The 23,718-nt window shown below is 45.4% G+C and overlaps 1 protein-coding gene across 3 annotated transcripts in view; it reads left to right on the forward strand.

Moving 5' to 3' along the window:
- Nucleotides 1-453: 453 nt before the first annotated feature.
- Nucleotides 454-23,718, forward strand: part of E2F3 (E2F transcription factor 3) — a 43,240-nt gene continuing 19,975 nt past the window's right edge. For 2 of the 3 annotated variants that reach the window (XM_071804624.1, XM_065830836.2), the window contains exon 1: nucleotides 454-1,059. In XM_071804624.1, the coding sequence (XP_071660725.1) occupies nucleotides 742-1,059 (318 nt within the window). In that variant the 5' untranslated portion in view covers nucleotides 454-741. Of the gene's footprint in view, nucleotides 1,060-1,447; nucleotides 1,591-23,718 lie in introns of those variants that run through there. The other variant, XM_071804625.1, reaches the window with a different exon arrangement.

The following is a 23,718-nucleotide window of genomic DNA, read 5'->3' on the forward strand; positions in this document are numbered from 1 at the left end:
CGGCCCGGGGCGAACCCGGTGGGCCCGGCCCGGCCGCGCCGAGGGGCGGAGCGGCGCCGCGGGGCGTGTCCCGGGCGCGCTCCCTCCCTCCCGCCCGCCCCCCGTCGGGGTGGCCCCTCCGGCGGGCACGTTGCGGCAGGCGCCGCCGCAGCTGTCACTGTCAGCGAGCGGGCGAACCGGGATCCCGACTCCTCGCAGGGGGAATCCCCCAGCCTCGCCCCCGCAGCCAATCGGCGGGCGATATGCAAATCGCGGCCGCACCGGGAGGCGGTGGGCCAGTGGAAAGTGAGAGGGGTGGGGAGGCGGCGCCCCGTTGGACGGCGAGGAGCGCGGCGGGGGCCAATGAGGCGGCGAGGCGGGAGGGGCGCACCTCGGGGGCGGGGCCATGCAAATTTGGTTTGAAAAGAGGGCGGGAAATCCGAGTTTCGCGGGAGGCCCTTGGCGCGTAACCCGTCTCCTTTCCCTTCATTCATTGTCAGCAGCCGCCGCTTCCTGGAGCCATTTTCCAGCCGGCCCCACACAGCGGGAGCGGCCCCGCTCCATCCGCCGCATCTGCCCGCTCTGCCGCCTCCGTCCCCCCCCGGCACCCCGCATCCTGCAGCCGGGGCCCCCCCAGCACCCGCAGCCCCCAGTATTTTACGCGGGGCCTCGGCATCGAGGAGGAAAGGAGCTGGGAAGGCCGGGGGGGGAGGGACGGGGGGAGGAGGAGACGCGGCTGCGGGGACAGACCCGGAGGGAAGGATGAGAAGGGGACTCCAGCCGCCGGCCCCGGCAGCACCGTCGCCCGCACCGTCCACGGACTTCAGAGCAGCCCCCGCCGGCTTCCCGGCCCGCTTTGCCGCCGGCACCTTCATCCAGATTCGCAGCACCGGCGCAGCGGCGGGGGCGCCCTGTGTTGTCTCCTCCTCCGCTGCTGCTTCCCAGGCTCCCGGTGCCTTTGCCCCGGCGGCGGATGGGGGCCAGCCCGCTGGCAGCTCGCTGTACTGCACCCCCCACGGACCCGCCGGCAGGACGGCGCTGCTGCAGCCCGCTCTCGGCGGAGGCGGAGGCCGCCCCCCGGTAATTTTTTTTTCCCCCGTCCCCGCGGGAGGGTGAAGGGGACGGTGGGGGATCAGCGCCAGGCAGGCCCTCTCCCCGCCGCCGTCCGGGCCCGGGGGCGGGCGGGTTAGGGGGGGAGGGCAGGAAAGGCGGAGGCAGCGCTTTGTTGCAATAAACTTTCCTGCCTTCTTCCCACCCCCAGCTGCCGGGTCTTATTTAAAAGGAAAAAAAAAAAAAAAAAATCCCCCGCCACGTCCCGTTGCACGGGTGCAAAAGAGCGAGAAGCCGGCGGCGGGGAAGGGTCCCGCTTCCCCCAGGGCGGGGGGCCGGGCCGGGCCGTGCCCCGCCGGTGTCTCCGCTTCACCCCCGGAGCCGCCGGTGACGTCTGGCACACGTGCGCGGAGGCCGCGGCTGTGACTGGGAGCCGGGGCGGGCGGGGAGGGGGACGCCGCTTCCTCCTCCTCCTCCTCCTCCTCCGTCTGGCCTGGGACAGCCCGACCGCCGGCTGGCCGCCCCCGGCCCCCGCCGCTCTCGGAAATGCCCCTGCAGCAGGTCAGTGACTCGTGGGGCGGCGGCGCGCCCGACCCCTTCCCCCCGCCCCCCTCATTCTGTCCCCCCTAATTCTGCGCCCCCCGCAAATATCTGCTCCCCCCTCTCCCCCCCAAAAAAAATCCGCCCCCTCAGTCATGGGATTTTCTTTGTCCTCTCTGTTTTCGGGTGCGCGCTCGGCCCTTGTGGGCTCCGCCGGGTTGGAGAGTGGGGGAGGACGCAGGGCATCCCCACCGGGCGAAGGTCGTGGGAGCCGCCCCCCCCCCCCCCCCCAGTGCCCACGACCCCCGCCCGGTGGCGTGGAATCGCTAAACTGCCTCTCACCCATTCCCCTCCCGTTCCGATGCGCCCCTGCCAGGGCAAAAGGGGTTTTAACACCCCCTCCCGCCCCCTCCCCCAACATGCAGTCGGTGATGGTCCAGGTATTGGATGCTGCTGTAATTCTGAAATACTTTTGCAAGAGCAGCGTTTGTGTCTTCGTGCAGCTGAGAGACTGAGGATGGCAGGAGCTGCTTTTTGCATGGGTTTTTGCAGGTGTTGGTTGCTGAGATAGTTATGGAAGTTTCAAATCCCATCCAAACCTTTTTTTTTTTTTTTTCATTAAGTATCTTTGCTGTAAAAGATACTTGGTTTCTCAGGGCCCCTGGTCTTCAGCATACCCTAACAGTGATGAGTGTCAAACAGGCTGTTTCAGGATGCTTTGTAAATATTTGTCTGTCTTAAGCAAAGGTTTGATTCCTAGAAGGTGCTGTTAAGTGAATACAAAGAGGAGTATATGTTACGGGATGATTCTGGGAGAATAATTGTATGGGATTTTTTGGCTCTGTGGGAGGGGTGCTGTTGTCATAGGGAACTCCTAAGGTTTCTCCTTAATGAGTGCTACAAGACTTTTAAATATGAATTTAGTGCCTTTTTTTTTTTTTCTTGGTATAGCACTCATCTTTCTAATTTCACCTCTCTAATGGGAGGAACTCCTGTCCATAAAACTCTAGGAAGGCTTCTTCCCCCCTTAAAGGCTTGGAAGCAGGAAGGCAGTTTTGGGCTCTGCCTGCAAACAAGTCCCAAAGCAAGTTGTAGGTGAGTTTGTTGTATGCTCTCAGCTCCCATGTTTACTTTTGGGAGAGATGTGGGATGGGGGAGGAAGAGAGCAGTCAGGCCAGTGGTATCTATAGGCTCTGGCTGGCACCCTCCTAGGGCGATAAGCCATCCGTGGCACGTGCCAGGAAAGGGGCTGCACATCCCGCTCTACCCTGACAGCTTGTGCTCACGTGGAGCCGTGCTGGTTTGCTGCAGACCATCTTTTGGGAAGTAACGCTGAAGTGCCTCAGTGCTCTGCCTTGTCTTTCTGCTCCTTGAACAGCTCGGTGAGGAGATGACCCAGCCCTTCTGTTGTTCTCCAGCTCCCACCTAGTTTTCTCCAAAACCTGAAGAGGATTTTCTGGGGTGGGAGGGCAAGAGTATTTTCCCAGTTGGCTCCTAGATGAGCATTTTTGAGAAACTGATGTCAAAGCCTGGTAAGCGGAGCAAGAAAATTCTGGGTAGTTGAGGCAGCAAGCACAAGCGAGCAGCACTGATATAAATTTAGTGCTTTGTTACTTGAGTTGCAGGTAGCACATGGAGACTGAGACCCCCCCAATCTGAAAACAAGGCCCTACTATGCAAAAGACTTTAGGGAAAAGTGTAAAATTTGGCCAGCACACCTGCTTTGGTTATGAAAATACTCTATCTTTGCAGGTGTAACTGCACTGGCAACCCACTCATCACTTCCAAATATGAACTATGGTGTAAATGGAAGAGCCAGTGTAGCAGTACAGTTTAGGCTCTTCAGGGAGGTGCTTGGCTGTACCAGCAAAATAAAAAGTTATTTTTTTTTTTCAAACTAAGCTTTTTCCCACCCCCCCTGGGAATTCACTAGCTACTTTATCTATGGTTGTCTAAGTGTAACTGTGCTGGAAAAAGCCTTGAAAGGTAGCCTAGTCCATAACAACAGGTGGCTCCAACCCTGGAGAGATGAGAGTTTGCACACTCCTCCATCTCTCAAGCAGGTTTCTTGATACTGCCCAAAGCCTGTTCCTCGCTCTGTCACAGAGGCTCCTGTGAGGGTTGCTAACCAGGCTTTTGGACCTTGCTGAGCCCAGGCTCTGGGAGGCTTTGGCCCAGTCTGCCTGCCCTTTCAACTTGAGGAGCTTTTTCACAATTCCTGTGGAGTTAATAGAAAGTGTTACCGGGCAGATCTCAACCCCTGCCATGGCTTAAACACAAGCGGTAATGAAGAATTAACCCTTGCAAAGCAACTGTTGGCTTGAGCTCCTGTGGAAAGCCTTAGCATCTGGAGATGGGGTCAAGTGCTGCTGCAAGGAGCAGGTGATCCTGTGTCCTCTCCTGTGCCCTACCAGGGGCTGGTGCCACTAATTCCCTTCTGGAAGCTCAGGCTTCCCAGGATGGAAAATTAACCCCAACCAAAATAAATAAAGGCTTTCGGCTGGGCAGGCAGGTGGAACCAGCTAATGGAAGGTCTGATAAGTGCCAGGGACCATCAAGGGAAGGTGGTGGCCAGGGAGAGGGCACAGGACTAGTGACACCATGCCATTTTGGTGGCAGTGAGATTCCAAATCAGCTTGGCTCATGAAAATGTGGGAGAAATATTAATGTTTGATGTACTCCAAATGCTTTCTCGCTAGTGTTGGCTTCTCACTTGGTGCGAGAAAGTCACTACCATTTGCAAATCCCAGTACTTAAAAATGGGGCTGCTATAAAAGCAAGCTGCTCAAAATGTTTCTAATTCAAATAGTGGAGAATTTCTTACTGTCTTTGGGTTATGAAGATAAGCCTTTAAGAAGAGGGCCATTTTCTTAGCCATGAGAAAATGCTTAAATGGAGACACCACCCACATGTTAAGTCCTTTTTAAAAGGGGCTAAATCCTCTTAACAAGAATATCTTTAGAGAACTCCTGTGGCCTTTAGATGACATGAGCTCTGGAGAGCCTGGTCGGCATACTTCAGAAGGGGGTGGGAGGATTTACATTTCCAAACCGAATACTTAGCACCTCTCTCATTTTTCTGGTGTTTTAGAAAGCACCTCTTCCTCCTCAGCAAGTCACAGCTGGAAGGGGAAAAAATGGGGTAATGCAAAATACTTCTCTTAGGTTTTAGGTAAAGGAGCAGGCCAAATATGATGTAAATACTGAACAAGGATTTAAAGTACAGGAGAAAACTACACACTTCCTTTTTACAACTTGTAGGTTTAACTAGGAACTTTATTTTGCAGAAATAGCAAGTTTTATGTGTCTAGAAGAGATAGGTGTTTTCACATTCAGAGCTGTTTTCATATTTCTTTGCCTGATAGCTTGTGTTACTAGGAGTGAATGCTAGCATGAGTCTGGAGCCTTCACTTTTTAAATATCACTTAAGGGAGTTTCTTTGGTTTAAATCCGTCTCCTCGAGTGACAGGCTGCTGCCGAGCCCAAGGAGGTACCACATCGTCCTTTGGTACAGCTGCCTGAGGAGAGTTCGAAGAGGTGTAAATCTGACTGCCCAACCGTGCCAACAAGCACCTAGTGGAAAGCAGGCATCCTAATAAAACTGTACAGGAGTAACCGGTAGCTTGCTGTGCTTGCTGGTGGTGGCTTTGCTGTCCTCATGCAGAGCCCAGCTATGCTGGTGTGGCACCAGAACTACTGAAGTACAGTAGGTTTGTTTCCCCATGATGATAAGGACATCTGGCAGGTTTCCATGAGCAGCTGAGTTGCTCAAAGGCTTCGCTGTTGCTGGAAGGAGTAGTCTTGCTTCTCCCTTACCATTTCCTCTGTAGCATCTCTTTCACCCTACCCCTGGTGTTGCAGTACTCCTCTCTCCCCTCTGCCCCTCTGTGCTTGAGGAGCATCCACTTGTGCTGGTGGTTCCGTTTTCCACTGCTTCAACAAGGTAAAATAGCCGGGTCTGATGAGCATTAAGTCTGGCATGTGGTAGGTATTGGGCATATGTGGCCCACAGTGGGATGGGTGAGATGAAGGAAGGAGACAGGAGCATTCCCATGCCGTGGTGTTGAGGTGTTAAATCAGCTCCCCAAGCCTCAGTTGTCAGTAGTTGGTCTTGCCTGTTCTCACCATGAAGGTATTTTCCTTGTGCCACCAGCCTGTCAAAGGCTTCATGGGGGCTATATTACAGCTATTTTATTCTTCTGTAGAGGCTGCTTCCACTGATTGAGCAATTCAAGGCATTTTCTTTCCCCTTGTTTTGTCCCAGGTATGTTGGTGCTGCTCTGTTAATTTTTAGTGTGCTCGTTTGTGAGTGTGTATAAGTATTTAAAAAAAAAAATCTTGAAATTTAGGAATAGCTGTACCTGTACCTTGCAAGATGAAGTGTTCTCCCACTACTGCTCTGACTATGGCTGTGGAAAATGCTTGAGGAAGGACCACAAGAAGAATCCTTCCACAGGACAGCCTTTCTCTTACTTGCTTTGAGAGTGCACTTCCTTGTTTTGGGGTTCCAATGAGTTTTATAGCCAGCAAAGGCCTGTGATTTTTGCCTAATCCCTGTTTGAATGTAGTTGTAATTCTGACCTTATGTAGCAACAAATTCTATCTATGATTTAGTTATATTGTATGGAAGAAAAAAATTTTCCTTGGTTCCGCCTTTTTCTTTTTTTCTTCATTTTCAACTTGCAGTCTATAGTGTTATTGAGTTTTCCTAGATATTGTGGTAGGGAAAAGTGGTTTTCTCATATATGTTTCTCTACAGAGTTTATGATACTTTATCTGCTGTCTTCAGTTGTCTTCTCCATGTTGAAGAGTGGTAGACCATCTAATTTCTCCTGAAATGAAAGCCATTAATGTTAAAATAAGTGTCCTTTTATAAAAGGCCATGAGAACAAACACATGTGTTAGTTGTGAGTTTTTAGTTGTGAAGCTTTTGGGGATTGGCAGCTTTGAAAGATACTTTGAAGATTGGTAAACTCACTTTGCGGGCCTAGCCGGAACCAGAGACCCTTTCAGAGACAGCTTGTTTCACGAGGTCTTAACTTGGCCTTGGGGTTGAAACAGGAGATATGGACCAGAGGGTCTGAGTGTGCCCAACTGCTGTATGAAAGGCTTATTGCAAAGCGTGGGTTGCAAAAAGGAAAATGAAGCAGCACCATTCCTCTTTGGACCCCCTGTCCTGTGCAGGCCAGTAGGTCTGGTGTGCCTGTGGGAGAAGAGTCCAGACCACTCCGCCCATTCAGAGCACTGAGAGGAGGACTGGATGAAAAATGAAGCTACTAAGAAAAGCTTACATCTTCAAGTATGTGACCTTTCAAACCTTCAGGCTTTGCTTCTGAAGGTGTGTACTGGGCCAATGGCCATGGTTCTGGTGGCAGGGCTCATTGTGGAGGAGTGGGAGGGTGGCTTGGGTTTTAATCCTGGCTGCTGGAGGAGCTGCTGGCTAAGGATGGGTTGCAGACGATGGCTTCAGTTCAGATGGGCTTCTTGCACCGATGCTGGTAATGTAGATTTAGCCCTGCCCAGAGCAAGACTTCAGCAAATGAAAATCTCTTAGTAGTATAACTGAATCTCCAGGTTTTAACGGTTTCTGCAAATAATCTCATTTACAGCTGGCAGCACTGAGTGTGTGTATATATGGTGGCAACTCTCATCCTTACAAATGACTAAGTTGGACTTCGGGCTTTTGTTTTGGCTGGCAGAGTTAGTCATTTCCTGCATTATTTTCCAAGACCAGAATTGTGTTTGCTGCTACTGGGAGAAGAAACCCCCTTCGTGTGCCCAGCGGCCGGGGGTGCGGTGGGAGAGAGGCTGCTGGTGGCTCCAGGATGGAGCTGCTGCCATGCTTGAGGTGCTGCTGCTGCTGAAGTATTTGGACTCAGTTTCAATTTCAATTCTTTTTGAAAGCAGACTTGGCAAAATTGCCCAATTTATCACATCTTTAAAAGGGAGCTGTTTCACTTCTGTTTTCCTCAAGTAAGTTGGTCCAAAACCACAGTTGGAAGTGCTATGCCTGGCACGGATGTCTCCAGTGCTGTCTGCTTGGATGGTGCTGCTGTTTGCTGGTTCTTATGGCATTTGTGGAGTTCTTAATGCCTTGTGGGCTCAAGGTGAGCTGTGGTAGATATTTCTGTCTGCAGGCCCTGTAAAGAGGGAAGAGTTTGATTAGATGTTGATGTAGCTGGGACATACTGAAAATGGCCTCTGCTATGTGGTAGAAGCATTCTACTACATGCAGTTTAGCCTGCCTTTTTATACATATCTGAATATTTCACAAATGCATCGGTAGTTGCTTGCAAACTGAACTTGCCTAAGGTTAATGGCATGTGTTGCATCTCTCCTGTCCTACTTGAGAGTGTGAACAGTTGTTGACCTGACCCGTTACAGTGTGAAGACTAACAGGCTAACTCTGTCACCATGGTACGTTTGTGCCCTGCAGCTTTCAGCCTTTTGTGCCAGTGGTGTTTTGCCTGGGACTAAGCTAGGGAGGAAGGATGGGGCATTGAAGATCGCCTTTTCAGAATCAGCTGGCATCTTTTCTGTGACTGTGCTGACTTAAGTGGGCAAGTATGGCTTTTGTTTATTCCTACCTCTAGAAGTAAAACCAGTACCCCATTTCATCACTTCAAGTAAGAGACTTAATTTGATCACCTCCATGTACTTTCAAAATTTCATCCAACTTGTATGTGGCTGCATCTAGGCCTAGAACTGTCCACTACCTATGGCTGATGACACTTTCAGGTGCCCTGCTTCATGGGTCTAGAAACCTATTTTTTGGGAGGATATTGGGTGCTTCCTGTGATGTTCAGTTGCAGTACTGCAGATGTTGGGTCCTTGGTATTTCAAGCTTTATATGAACAAGCCACTGTTAGAAGAGGCAGCTGCTGTTATTTTGGCTTTCATTTCTATACTTTCACAACAGTCTCATCACATAGACATTGCAAGGCACTAGTTGTTTCACAAAGATCTGTGAAAACTCATAGAAAACATGTAAACAACTATTTTCAGTAAAAATAAATTGTATTGGGAAACTGAGTAACAAGAGGTGTCTGTTTGTCCTGGCTGCTTCAGCAGTCCTGGTCCATGTTGTGGTATGTGTGTGTTGGTATATGTATGTATATTCTAGAAGTAATTTTAATTAATGAACTTCTTGAAAGACTTTCTTCTCTTTACAGTGCTATTCTGGTTTTGTGTTTTTTGGTTGTTGTACAGTTGTTGGTTCAAAGGTTGTTGCATATTGCATAATTTACTGCTAGAAAGTGGGGCAGGGGAAGAAACTCATTGGCAAACTTCCTTCCTTGTTAATTTAAGTGACATTAAAAGTCTCTGGTTTAGGACTCAATGGTGGCTGTCACCATCCAGTGCAAGAGTCGAATTCTTAGATATTGTGTCAGGCTTATTGGTTGATGCTACTAGTTCTCTCTAAATATGACTTTGTCTTAATTTTGGTTCTGCCTGTTAGTTACAAAATCTTACTAGAACTGGAGTGCAGTAACAGATATATTCTTTTATTTTTTTGCTGCAAGACATTGAATCTGCATGGTAGGACTTGGATTTTTACACATTTTAAAGTACAAATGTAATTTTAGAGGGAAACACTTCACCATAGAATGACTTTACTGTGCTCTCTATAAAACTTTGCTTTCAAATTTGCCTTGCCTGTTGTTCAGAAACAAACAGGCATGTAGACTTGCTTGCATCCCTTCTGCCTAGACTCCCATTTAAGAGGTGTCATCCAGCAAATTTCAGGTTTGGAAGTAAAAAAAGTAACCTCTTGGCCTGGCATTTATATTGGTATGGTCCATTTATGCTGACAGTAGGCTTCTGCCTTTTTGGGTGCTACCACAGTGTAAGTAGAAATGTAAAAATATAAAATGATGTGCAGAAAGTGTCTCATCCTGTACCATATGCAGAATAGTGGTTCCCATAGATCAGATTGTCTACAGTGTACTGGAAAATATATGCTTTAAGAAGCAGGTCTGGGGGTTTGCTGCGTTCTCTGACTGCTTCTGTAGTAGAAACTGGACTTTCCTTCAGCTTCTGTTTGGGCTTTTTAAACATCTGCTGGTTTTAAGGTCATTTTCCAGTCAGAAAGGCTAGAAATGGAATTACATGAAATTAAAATGCCTTGAGTGATGCTAGTAACCTAATAGTGACTTCAGTACTTGTTTTCTTGTGCTGCTAACTCTGGAATTAAATGACAATTACCATGCATATAGGCTGGTGTTATTTTGCCTTGCCAGCGGAGTGTTTTTAGACAGTGTTGGTCCCACACATGGACAGTCGTTTTTTTGTCCCTGTACAGTAAGCTAGTTCACACTTTGTCTAATGTCTTCGCATAGCGGGAATTGATATTGGTCACAGCTCTCACAGAAGGCTTTTGTGTGGCGATATCTGAAAGCTGTCTTGTTGGAGCTTTTATCAAGGCTATTGCAATGAGGCCATTATCGCAGCTTGTGGCAAACATAGATATTCGCAGAAACTTTTATAATATTGCTTAGTAAGTGGCACACTGGTAAGGAGTGACAATGTCGGAGTGGTACAGAAATAATACCCGAGGTGGCAGCCGTGCCGTGCCGGGGCGTTATCTGTCCTTGCAGACCAGGGACGGGGTGGGAAGGGAACCCCGCGCAGGGCAGAAGGAGGGTGGTGATCAGGGCTATCACAAACACGAATGATCCTGGCCGGTGGCTCAGCAGAATAAAGTTCTACTTTTCATGGTAAGACTTTTATTGAGCGGCACCAAGTAACCCAGATCCAAATTGCTGTATAATAGTTCTGCACCTCGTTCTTTCTTTTTTTCAGCTGCCTGGTATCTGTAGCCTAAAAACGCCTCTTGAAAGTTATGTAAAACTGCGAGTCGGGTGAAAGGAAGCCGAAGCTTCACAACTCTGCTGTAGTACTCTTTTTAAGCACAAACCTCTTGAGCTGGTAGAAAATACAACTTACTACTCAATGTGGGGACAGGGATAATAGCATTTTCAGTGGCTACTTTGTCTTCACAGTGGGTATTTCACTGGCTTTATATTTTTTTTTTTTCCTCTCAGGAACCGAGAGTTAGGAAAAGCTCTTTTACAAAAAGATGATGTCGTGAAAGCATAAGCAAGTTGCTCATTTTCTTTCTCTGGTTCTTGATCGTAGGAGCTGCCTTGATGGTTTTTTCCCACCTCAAATTAGCAGTTTATTTATAACATGCTAATGTTCTGCATGCCCACTGTATTACTGCTGTGTTGTGCTGAGCCGAGAACTGTTCTCTTGAAAAGTGACACCGTGAAGATGACAAATGAACATGAGAAACTGCATATGATAGTCAGAGAAAAATTTAGGTGGCTTTTGGTGTGACTTCAGTTCACACTTCTTTCTATAAAATTACTTCAATTTTATTTCTGATTTCAATCACTAGTCACATTTTTGTTCCTGGTTTTTATTTGTTACTTAAGAAAAATGCAGACCTTTACCTTTTGGCACCCTTGCTACCCTTTCATGCTGGTTGGCAAATATCTCTGTGATTGTCTTCTGCACACTGCTGCCAACTGCCTTCTTGAATTGCAGGTGGAGAGTGAGGAACTTCAGGGGGTATTTTTTCCCTTCTTGGGGCTCTTGCAACAGCCACTTTGCAACTGAGAGCCTGCAAGTCCCCTCTTCCAGATCTGGGGGTCAGCAGGATCCCTCCCAGTCGTCTGCTTCAGCTGCTCTACAGAAGGACTGGGGAGCATTCAGAGTCCAGACCATGCAACACAGAGTGGCAAAATAAAAGCGTGTCCCATGAGTCGCTGCACTTGGTGCAATGTGCTTTGCAGGTGTTTATGAGAGATGTTTGAGAAAGGTTCAAGATCATTTGGAGACCTCCAACATTGTTTGCTTGTCATCCGTTCTCCAAAGTTGCTCTTGCTTGCCTTGGGGCACTGAAGTCCTTCCCTTTTCTCATTGTGGTAACATCATGCTTTCGCTGAATGTGTGGGAAGTGAATGCAACAGTAGTGAACAGGTTGCATGCCATTGGCTAGATATTAAGCTTAGGTACAGCCTTCTGTGGACAGAAGTTAATTACATATTTTTTTGTGGGGCAGAAATCCATTTTGCCATGTAGGGGATTCCAGATACTGACATATTTAATAAAAAAAAAAAAAAAAGCAAGCTTGTAGGCAGGCAAATTCCCCGTATTCAGAGAGAGCCATATGTTCAGGTTACTATCCTTAGTGTGGTTTATTTGCTTCAGAATTTGGAAAGAAGGTTGCTAGGAAAAGTAAGACATTCAATTCTTTCACCCCCTTATATAATTTTATAAGGGTGATTACCATCTCCTGCCTTTCTCCCTCTTTCTCAGTCCTGGAGAATAATCAATTTAGCAATAAGTCAGAACAAGCAAAAATGTGATTGTTCTCATCTGCAATGCAGAGGCTAAAACTGACTCTTTCTTTCAGACCAAAATCAGGTATTTTTGCCTCCAAGAGAGTCCATGCTTAGTTAAGAAACTATCAGAATTTCAGCCTGTTTGTTTTCCCCTTCAGATTTGCCGAGTTCTTGTTTTCTTGACTACCTTTTACCTCTTTCAATGGCCTCAGTGCCATTTTGAACACATTTCTCTACTTCCTCTGAAAGGGGGGAAGCAGCACCGGTTGTACCAGGCAGGCATTATATCTGTTGCTAGTACTTCATCTGAAGTGGAGAAATGTGGCTTTCCGAGCAGTTTCAAGGGTTTGGTTACCTCAGTGTATGAAGAGCAGCCCCCAAACTCTGCTTGACTGGCAGTTAAGAATGGAGGAATCTCCTTAAGATCTTTCAGGGAGAAAACTCTAGGCATCTGTGAGATGCTGTAGTATATCTAGCTAAAAATATCAGATACTTGATCTTGCTTATTGACTTGTTTGATGGTGATCCCTTCTTGAAATGGAAAGAGCTAACACATCTGGAACAGTTTTAAACTTCTTGAACTTTGTGTAAAAATGGCATAAAGTTCCCAGCAAGTGTACTAGCACATCAGGGCAGCCCCAGCTCTCTCACTGGTCATACAAGTGTGCCATGCCTCGAAGATGAGGGACAGCCTGGCTGCTAGCAGCTGGAATGGCCCTGGAAGGGTTGCTTTCCTTCTGGAAAACTGCTCTCAGATACTTTGTCTAGATTCAGTCTTTGATTAATGTTACATGAATGGTAGGAAAATGTATCTCTCTTCTTCTGCAAAGTAGTGCTGGACACCTTCTCCAAGTATTTAATCTCTCCCTGAATGCCAGAGACCATGTTTTTTGTCCTCTTTGTTGCTCTACCTTGTGTTTGAGTGCCCCTCTGTGACTGCAGGGATTGTGGGGAGTGAGCCCCAGCTTGGAGTGGGTGCAATGATCTTCCCAATTAGAATTTTGAATTAAGAGTATCTTGAATTAAGAGCGTGGGAAGGTACATGGTCCATTCCTCTCTGAGGAAAAATGTGGAGTGTAACTTACTAGGTGTATTAACCTGAACTGAAGCGGTCATGCAGGTCAGGACTGATGCAGTGGCACACTTACATGGGGGAGATCTTCATGCACATGTCACTACAGGTCCACACATGCAAGACTGGAACTTGGGTAGTAATATTGATCAGGGCCGCAACTAGTTGCTTTCTTGTTCTTGTGTGTTGCTGCATAGAGTGGAGAAACTTCAGCTTTCACTTTGCTTCCTATTGCTTTCAGAGGCAGAGTTGAAACTCTTCACTTTCTTAGATCTATTTTGACTACCAACACAGGCTTTTGGTATCCTGATCTGATTTTTCAGGGTAAGGTTCCAAAAACCAGCATGCTTTACTCTGTCTGTTTTGCAATGAGCTGATCCCTTTTTGAAAACAAACTTATGAGTTTCTCTTATTGTGAGGAGCTACACTTACCAGCAGGTGCTTGGAGTACCTGTGAGTTTGTGAAGATTGTGTCATCTTTGGACTTGATTTCTGAGGGGAAAAGCTGTTAGTCCTGCCACTGGATATGCCAGCTGCATCTAGCATCTTGGTTACAGCTGAGATTGGACTATTTGTCTCAGTGATGTGAGCTTCAAATTGTGAAGGAACTGATGAAGGTATTGGATTGCTTGGACAAAAAGACAGGACATATATCGCCATAAGTCTTGCGAGGACTGAGCAGGAATCCTCAGGAGCAGTGGAACAAGGTGTGCACTGGGGATCCTGAGGAGCTGGGCTTGTGCTTCTCTAGTTTAGCTAGCTGCTTGCATCTCCTCTGGCATGGTGCAATCACGTCAGTCCCATCACTGAGTGTTTTTATCCAGACTACCAATTTCAACAAAGTGATCTTTTTGAAATTCTGTTTTATTTTATGTTTAATATTAAGATCTTTAAGAAGGTAAGTCAATGAGGTGATTCAGGTAAGAACATTTTACAGTTGCAAGAGGGAATTTTTTCACCTTAACTAGTGAAGGCAGCAGTTTGAGCATATGCCAGCATGCCTTTCCAGAGCTGTGATATGGCTGAACCACAGTGGAAATCTGGAACCATAACAACACTGCTTATAGGAAGTTTGACTCCCTGCATTTAACCACAAATGTGGTCAGTCTTAGGAGAGGCAATAACGGAGAGGAAGAAAGGTGGTAGTATTTGATTAGCTTTGTTCTCCTTGTTTTCTGTAGTCCATCTGATGGATGCAGCTCTGGCTGTGAGAAAAAAGTGAAAATATTACTGACTGTTCCAGTTTCTTCCCTGTTGCACTTTGAAGGCACTCTTTCAGCGCAGGTATAACAAGGCTTGCTTTCGGCATGTTAAATTCAGTAGTCACGTGCTATTATTAAATGGTCATGCTACTTGTTAAACTATTCAGTACCTCTGAAGATGATAACATAGAGGATTAAATACCATGTCAAGATCATTCAGATGTTCAGTAGCTTCATGTGAGGACTAAAACACAAAGCAATGCAGTTGTAACAGGTATCTGTAGTAGGTGAATGAGGGGCAAACGTCTTCCCGTTGCTCCTCACCATCATGCTTCAGACCAACATGTTAGATCTGTTTGCTTCAGCAGCATGGGAATGGCTGTTTGTCTTGGAAATGAAAATATTCTGTTTCCTTTCTGCATGTTCTTGGAAATGAAATGCAATCCTATCATAGTCAGGGTAGCCATAATTGCCTGCTGGCGCAGGAAGGAAAAGGTGAATTAGGGATTGGGCCTGTGCTACAGGGAGCGCTTCCTATGATGGAGAGCATTTCCTGGAACCATCCTGGGTGAGACACTGAGGATGTGGTTTCACAGTCAGCTTATGGTGATCCGAGTCGGTGCCACCACAAACGGGGTCATGCTGCCCTCCCTCAGGCTGTCCCACCTCCTTGGCCAGCCTGGGGAGCTGCTCCAGCTGAAAACTGACACTGGATGAGCGATTAGCTTTCAGTCCAGCCAGCTCCCTGGCCCGGCTGGCTGTGTGGTGTGGGCGGCTGGCAGTGCCTGCCCCCCAGGGAGGCTGGACCCCCAGTGCACCAGGGTGCTCTCCCTGGGTCTGGGACCCCTCGCTCGGTGTGGCAACAGACCCAGAGCCTTGCTGCCTGCACGACCTCAGCATCGCCTGGGAGCTGGTGGAGTTGTGCATAGCGAAAACGTAACAGATGGCTCTGTACAGAAGTTGGCAGCTTTTGTGCTGCTTGGGTTACCCAGCGTGTGCAGCCACCGGTGCCCAAGGGCTGAGGGGAACGTGCACGCTCTCCCCATCTCCGGCTTGCAACTTGTTAAAGGCTTGGAGGCAGCTTTGGGGTTTTGTGAGCACATCGAGGAGAAAACATGGCTGAAAATGTCCTCAATCCCCAGAGGAAATCCACAGTTGCTTAAACTGAGAATCTGCATTTTCTCAGAGTTGTGTTTGTACCGTGCCTCGTACACTCGGCTTCCAGTTGCTGATCAAGGCTCCCAGGCTACATGTAATTTAATTACATTCTGATGGCTGGCGTTGAAGTAGGTAAAGATATAAATATAATGTGTGCCTGGAAGTTATGTGTGTAGAGTGAGCTTGTAATACTGGAGGCCTTCTCGCAAATTGTTGCTGTATTTCCTAATACCTCCTGAGGAAGGACAGGCTCTGCTGCTTTGACAGGTACAGTTGGTCTCATCAGGGCTTTAACATGATTGATTTTTAACAGATGAAAGTACAGGTGTCATGAGAGTCATGAAAGTACAGGTGTCCTGAAAGTACAGCATGAGAGGTCACAGAATCCCCAGAGATAGCTATTAGGACAACTTCTACTGCTGATAGCCACAGCTGAGGGGCTTATCTTGTGTTGGGTTATGAGCATGGGAAGGCTCCTAGAGCTTCTGGTTAGGTGAGTGGTAATTAACAGTAGTCACATGGAAAGTTCATCAAGGAAGGCTGGGTTTTGTGACTGTGCTCAGAGCGAAGTCTCCTTTCTGCCCCTGTGGTGGAGAGGCGAAGCCAGCCTGTGTGGTGGCAAGAGAAACCACTGCCCTGCTTATTCCACACTGCTGCAGAATTCGGCTCTTGTGACCAAAATACACTGCTGAATTTTGGCTTCAGCCTAAAAGGAGGTATATCATTGTGGTTATAAGGAAACCTCCATATATAAACTCAACTAGTGTGGTGCTAAGTAATTAACTTTGGAGACAGCCTGTAACTAGTAGGCATGCAAAACAAGTTATCACTTTAATCCATTGCCTAATTTTGAAGGTAACTATTTTGTTATTGATTACTTCAGCAAAAAGCTTCAAATGTGTTTATCTCTCAATCCTTTCACACATTGCCCACTGCCAGAAGCCTCAGGTCTCCCCACAGCAGCTGCCAAAATTTCCGTCCTTCTCCTGATACTTTCTTTAGCACCGTTGTGCACTGAAACATTTGCAGGATAGTAAACTGTGAAATCTGTGTAGCATTCTTGTTTATTTTGGAATTCAGTTTTTTGCACAAGGAACACTGTAACTCTGCCATATTTACTTTCTTGTATTTAACTCAATAAAATGTATTTACCTGAAGCAGACACAAAATTTCCAGTTTGCTGTGGAAAGTGCAGAGCTGCGCTGGTTCCAAGTTAGTGCAGAGTGAGTGAGGGCTTCTTGCCAGTGCAAAGCGTGGGAGGGAAGTCAGGAGTAAGAGCAGTCTCGCTGCTATCATCAACAAGCACTTGTTGAAAGGGCAGAAGTTATGGATGTTGATGCAAGACAATAAGTTTTGGGTTTTTTTTTTTGAGTTTTACACTTCCAAGACAAATGTATGACTGGCAAAGCAGGTTTCTTCCAAGACTCTCTTTAAACTACTTTCGCTTCACCTTGGATAAGAACCTGCAACCTCAGATAGTAAAATGTAATCAAGTTTTCTTGGGTAATCTTGGCTTTAAGGTTTGATATAGTTTGGAATCAGGGTTGTGAAAACTTGTGTAGAAAATGAGGTTTTTTTTCTGAGAACCAACCCCATTCTAGGCTTTTTAGCAATCTAGGAAGCCTACAGAGTGGTGGGAGTTTCCCTTGGCTGCCCTGAATTATCCTACCCTTCCTGCTGCTGCTAAGAGAATAAGGCTGTCCTTCTTCCTATCCAATACTGTTGAGAAAGGCCATCATACACAGGCTATTTTTGATCTTATTCCTTTTTCTAATTATATGTAGCTTTTATAAATCTGTCTGGATGGAAAGATCCAGTGTACTTTGAAGGGGCTTGTTTGATCTAAATTTAAGGATGTCTCATGTCCAGTAGTGAAACTTGCTTATTTTAGTTTGTCCTACCTACAGCTTTTACTAAAACAAGAGGCAAAAGATGAAGAGGAGAGACTGGAAAGTGCATATGTGCATGAGAGGAGGGAATGATGACTCATAAGTGGGACTGGATTTGAAATGTAAAGGATCAAGGCATACTAATAATAAGAGGAAGTTATGTTTTTTTGTGAAGGCACGATTAAATGATACGGTCATTTTATCTTCTGAACAGACTAATGTACATTTGTGGAAGAATCCATGAGCTGGAATTGAGTAGCTAATTTTTAAGGGAGAAGAAATCTATTTAAAGAAAGGCATTTTTAGTGCAGCCTTGAATAGGTGATATTTTAGTATTTTAGTGCTAGATTCCACTGGAAGACTTCTCCAGGCTTCTGGAAAAATCCCATTTGGCTGTCCATTGCCTATGGGATAGTTCTTATAACTGCACAGTTATACAGCAAGGCAGGTAGCAGGAAGGTAAGGAGAGTGAAGACAGCAGTGCAAAAAGCCAAATGGGCTTTCTCTGAACTTTAGATTGTAATGAATAGGAATAAACACCTGAGTTTCTGCTTTCATCCTAGGTGTTGTCTCTTCTACCTCTCTGCTAATGTTCTACTCTTCTCATTTTGGCATCCATAAAACTTCTCCAAAACTTGAGACATCCAACAGTCTTGAAATAACCCTTTCTGTAGAGTTTAAGTAGTGTGCAATTGTAAGCATGAAGTTCTTCTTATACAGCACCGTGAAAAGTGCTTGTGGTGTTTCCTAAAAATGTTTACCAGAAGTATCCAAGAGCCAGCCCTTCCCACTTTCACCCTTTTCCTGCCTTCTTCCCACCAACCAAAAGCTAAAAGATAAGGTGTAGCTGTCCAACATGTGAATAAGGCTGATAGAAAAGATGTTTGATTTCGTAAAGCATCTTGATTAAAAAAAGCCTCCAACTGTCAGTATAGCATTGGATTAAAAATTGGTTAAGTGACAGAAAAAGGATCCTTTTGATTCTCGTGAGTATTTGCACCAATCCAAATACTATGCATCTTTCATCACTTTCATAGTTGTCCCAGAAGTAAACAAAAAAACTGTTACTGATAGTAATTGCTAGCAGAATAGCAAATAATAATGGAGCTCTTACAACGTGCTCTGTGGGCACATTCAAACACACTGTGTCTTTAATACAGCCAAAGGCAAAGTTGTATGCCAGAGAACAGGGAATGCAAGCTATGCCTTATGAAAGAAGGCCTGTATCCTGGAAAGCAGCACTTCTCAGAAGTCTGTAGTGGACAAGCAACTGCAAACCAGCTTCCAGCACGATGCCGAGGAGCATTGGCACTGCGGCTTGCATCCTGGCATGTACAGAAAAAGGAACAGGAGAGGGGATACTTTTGCTTCAGTGAACAGTTTTGGTGCAGCTGATACTCAAAATAACAGATAATTCACTGCTAGTGCTTGTAAAGGGAAAATGTTGAAAATGGAAGATGATGTTAAATAGGGCAGCAAAAATTACTCAAGGTCTGAAGGAAATGCCCTACAGCACAACTTAAGCAATATTTTGCTTATTTAAGGGATGGCTTGATTGATATGCAAGATACAGAATTGAGAGGGGTAGCTGATATAACTGATGGTTGCACTGCTATCCAGAGAGACCTTGATGGGCCAGAGAAATGGGCTGACAGGAACCTCATGAAGTTCAGCAAAAGGAAGTGCAGAGTCCTGCCCCTGGGGAGGAACAAGTCTGTGCACCAGGCCAGGCTGGGGCTGACCTGCTGGAAAGAAGATCTGTGAAAACAGACCTGGGGGTCCTGGTGAACATCAGATTGACCATGATCCAGCAGCACACTCTTAAGGCAGAGCCCACCTGTGACCTGCCTGGCTGCACTGGGCATTGTCAGCAGGTCCAAGGAGATGATCCTTCCTCTCTGTTCAGCCCTGGTGAGACACATCTGGTGTGCTGGGTCCTGTTCTGGGCTATCCAGTATGAGAGAGACATGGACATACTGGAGTAGGTCCAGTGAAGGGTCATGAAGGTGGTTAAGACCTTGGTCCATCTGATATACAAGCAGAGGTTGAGAGAGCTGGGACTGTTGAGCCTGGAGCAGAGATGGTGAATAAAGAGGGATTGAAAAAGATGGAGCCAGGCTTTTCTCAGTAGTGGCTGATGACAGGACAAAAGGCAATGAGTGAAAATTAAGATGCAAGAAATCCCATTTAAACATAGGATTTTACAGTGAGGATGATCAAATACTGGAAAAGGTGTCCTAGGTTGTGAAACTTCCATAATTTGAGATATTAAAAGCCCAACTGGACACAGCCATAAGCATCCTGCTCTAGTTGTCCCTGCTGTGAGCAGTAGTGGGTGGACTAGATAATCTCTAGAGGTTCTTTCCTACCTCAGCTCTCTGAGAGATTATTCTGGTGTTCAAGGACTTTGTTGAATTTGAACATATCAAGAATTTACTATTGAAAGCTGAAACAATGTAAACTCAAAGTGGAAATTAGAGTTTTTGTTTTGGTGTGGTGTTTGTTTTTTTTTTTTTTTGAAGTGAGAGTAAAGTAATAATGAGTTGATACTTTCAAGTTTTGACAGAATGATTGTTTTGCTCTGTAATTTCTTTGCAGAGTTATGCTCTGTAATTTCACCTCTGAACAGCCTTGAGGTCAGCAAGTCCATCTGCCTGTTTTTTGGTGGGTGGGAGCAACGGTGTTTATGGTCCTTCGCGACAGGTGCTTGCACGTTTAACTTTCTCATAACAGACATTCTAAAATTGCATGGCAATGTTTTCCAATCCTTGGCTACAACATAGTTTAATGTTACTAATTGCATAACAACTAGGGGAAATGTGGAGGTCTGTGGTAGGTAGGAAGTCATATTAGAAAGTCAGATTCTTTTATTTGATCAAAGGGTGGGTTAGAGAGAAAATGTGAATTATTATAATTTTAAAATTTGAGACTTGTAGTATTAATTTTTATGGAGAAGTCATCTCAAGGTATTTAGTTAAGGGAATACATAATAAAAAACTAAAAGCGAAATGGACAGCTTGTGTCCGGTGTGAGTCAATTTTGACATAGTAAAGTCCTTACTTGACTGTGACCTGAGATGTTCTACTTCACCAGAGCCAAAACGGATATTTTCCAAAATACACCTCATAACATGAGAGAGAACAACTTTCTTTTCTTTTCCCCTAGAAATTTATTCTCTGAGATGACACATCTACTTTGGATGTTGTCTTGTAAATTAGGTTATTACATCAGCTTTTTAGGTTACTGTGTCTGTGGGATGACAGAATTTACTTAGATGTGAAAAAGAAAATTATTTAGTCTACCAAGGCCCATTAGCTTTTTTCATGAACTGTTGTTTGTCTTTTTGTCTAGTTTTCATTGGCATTCTGTCACTGAGAATAAGTAAGTCTTGCCATTTGAAACAAGTAATTTATCTTCATTTTGCCAGCGCTCTCAGGTTGTTCTGCTCCATGGTGTGGCTGATGGAGTGATAAAATACTGCCCAGGCAGGATGCGCAGCACAGCAAAAGCTCGGTGGATTAGTTGTTCTTTGTGACATTACACGGAATTTAAAACATTAAGGACTTGGCTATCTTTGTGCCACTTCAGTCACATAAGCTGTCTGCTGCCAAACTGACTGGTGAAATAAGAGTATATCCAACAGCTGCCTACCTTGAGGTGGGGAGGGAGGAAATCATTGGTCCTTAGAGTTTAGCAACCCAGGTTAGGTGAAAATCAAGTTCAGTTTGTAGTCAAAGAAACGTGCTGTGAAGAAACCTTCTGATTGCAGAATCAGCTCCTCATCAAGGAGGAAGGGGGCTGCCAGCCATACATGGTGTCTCTAGGCCCTGTCTCTCTGTGGTTCTCTACCTCTCTCTTTTCTTACATGCTTTTTATCTGTTTTTGTGACTTCTGCTGATTTGGAGCCTCCTTTCCTACTGCTTCTGAGAATAGTTGCTTTTGGATATGTAAACTGTGTTTCCTGTTTCTTGGGCACTTGTTATTTATTTTTGTTACTCTGAGGTTTGGTATGTGGAGGTTATTGTGTTAACTTCTTCAAGGTTAATAAGTATTTTTTTTAATGTTATGCTAGTAGTTCAATTTTTAAAACCGTACCCAATTAACTGCTTGCAAATGATACATTGATCTCTCTATGCAAAGACAACATTATAGTTACTTGTAGGTGCAAATATAACTTCTCAGGGTTAATCTGCTGGGACAATGTTGGGATTTCCTTAAAGTAAACTAAAAAAAACCCCACTGGTTACAAAACTCACAGAACTATCCTGTATTACAGTAAATGCTTAGGACCCTATGTTATTTCTCATCATCTGGCTCTATAAGTGCAAATCATTGCATCTCAAATGGGTCTGGTTGTCTCCTGAAAGTTTTTTGTCAACTTTCACAATGTCCTTTGGAATCTATATAACATTTTTATCACTCTAAATGGATTCAAAGTACATTTATTACTTCGGAGAAATCCAGCTGTATGTTTTTATACTTGTATGAAACTAGGTTAAGGAAGTACTTCAAAAAATAAAAGGTTTACTACTTTAGATCTGACTTCTCAAAACTAATTACATGAATTAAACAAGTAGTTAGATGTAAGAACCATTATGCCTCAGGCAGTGAATTAAAAATACAGCATTGAGAGTTGTGTGGAATTTTTTTTAAGAATGATTTCTCCTCCTTTGGGGGCACGAACATCCAACACTAACATTCACAAGCGCCTGAGTATTTAAAACTTACTGCCTGCTGGTTTGTAGGTCTGTGCTATAGTTTTTGAAATGTTTGCATATGGATCTTCTTTGTCAATGATTTTTGAAAGAATATACAAGTTACCTGTTTCCCTGTGTGCTGATGTGTGAATCACCCATCAGCAAGTGAAGCGATGCGGTGCCTTGGCATTGCCCTGGTATGACTCGGTTATGGGTGTTTTAAATGGAGTGCAGGAAGGTTTGGGGTGCCAGGGTGGGAGATCTCAAACCACAGACCTGTGCAGACAAGAAAACTTGCACTCCAGAAACTTCATGGGTGTAATTCCACAGATGCCATCCTTTCTTGTAGGTGTCCCATATCCAAGGAAAACAAAACTCAAGATGCTGTGGCTTAGGCTGGCAATTTAGTGAGCAAACTTTGCGATGCAAGCCCAGTCTTGCGTCGTTGCAGTGCACATACACTGAGAGAGTGCTGGTGTGGCTTTGCGAGTGTTCTTCCTTCCTTTTTGCTTCGTACGTAGCAGATCGTATTTATTGCATCTTCCTAGAGATTTTTATGAATCTATTCTACGTGTTTTGTAAGTAAAGGAGTAACTCTCCTCCTGATTCCTATGTTGATATATATATATGCCCAGTATACTACTACTTTAGTTTTTTACCCATGTTTCTTATACTTTGTGGCACTTACTGGAATTTCCTCCAAGGAAGTTCATCCTTTCCTATGCTCCAGCTCCCTTTAAGGTCCTTCCTCCTCCCTCCCAGGGCTCATTTGTTTAGTAGACAATTTGGCAAACAACTGACAGTGTTTGAAAGTTTTTTTTTTTAAGTAGCTGTGCTAATTTCTACACATAGAGTGGAAGCTACTCACTGGAACTCATCCAATCACAATCATATTTTGAAGTTAATGACTTTTAAAAGAGTACTTTTAAAAATAGCCCTTAAATAGGAAAGACGAAATAATCTCTTGGGTATATTCTGAGACTGACTGCTTTACAATGTTTTTTCTTTGGGGACAACCTTAAAAAGATAGCGAAGTTTTACTTCCCTCTCTCCAATTGAGTTTTAGCCTCATCAGTCAGGAACCTGGAAGCTCCCCGGAGGGCTGAAGCATCACAAGCAGCTCTGATATAAAGATTTGCTACTCTATAACTCACTGTATGAATTTAAATTATTGCTTTCTTATTTGGCTTGTGTTGATATTGGTGGGTAATGTTAAAAGTGGACCTGTGTCAGTGTAATTGTTACATGTATATGCCATACATAGAAATTGCACCAAGGAGTCTCTCATGTGACCAGTCTGTCATCATGTCCTGCCCACCCACCCGCTTACCATCAGTTTGAAAGTTCAGTGTCAAGCCCGTTTTATGACAGTCTTGTTTTCTTCAAAGGATGTCTGTGGTGAGAAATTACTGACATGAGCTGCAAGTGAAAACCCTCCAGCAAGGCTGCTGCCTCCAGAGCAAAGCTTAAGTGCTATCTTTGGGGACGGGGGTAGGTGAATGGCCAGTAGCTTTGACATGGGTTTGTAGGACCAGGCTGGTGGTTAAGCTTGCTGGTGGCAGGGCTAGCCTGGCCACCATGGCCCTGGCCATGCTAACCAGCAAGGGAAACTGTCCTGCTGCACCCAGCCACCCTGTCAGGATTCCCCAATAGATGCTGGTCGATCTTGCTTGTGCTTCTGCGTGGAGTCCTGGCTGTTTTGTCAGTACCTTGTCTGGCAGTTTTGTCTCCAGAGCTTCCACCTGGAATGGGCAGGTGCAGCTCAGCCTCCAGCAGCTGTTGG

Source organism: Patagioenas fasciata, chromosome 2 (genome assembly GCF_037038585.1).
Source record: "Patagioenas fasciata isolate bPatFas1 chromosome 2, bPatFas1.hap1, whole genome shotgun sequence".
NCBI lineage: Eukaryota > Metazoa > Chordata > Aves > Columbiformes > Columbidae > Patagioenas > Patagioenas fasciata.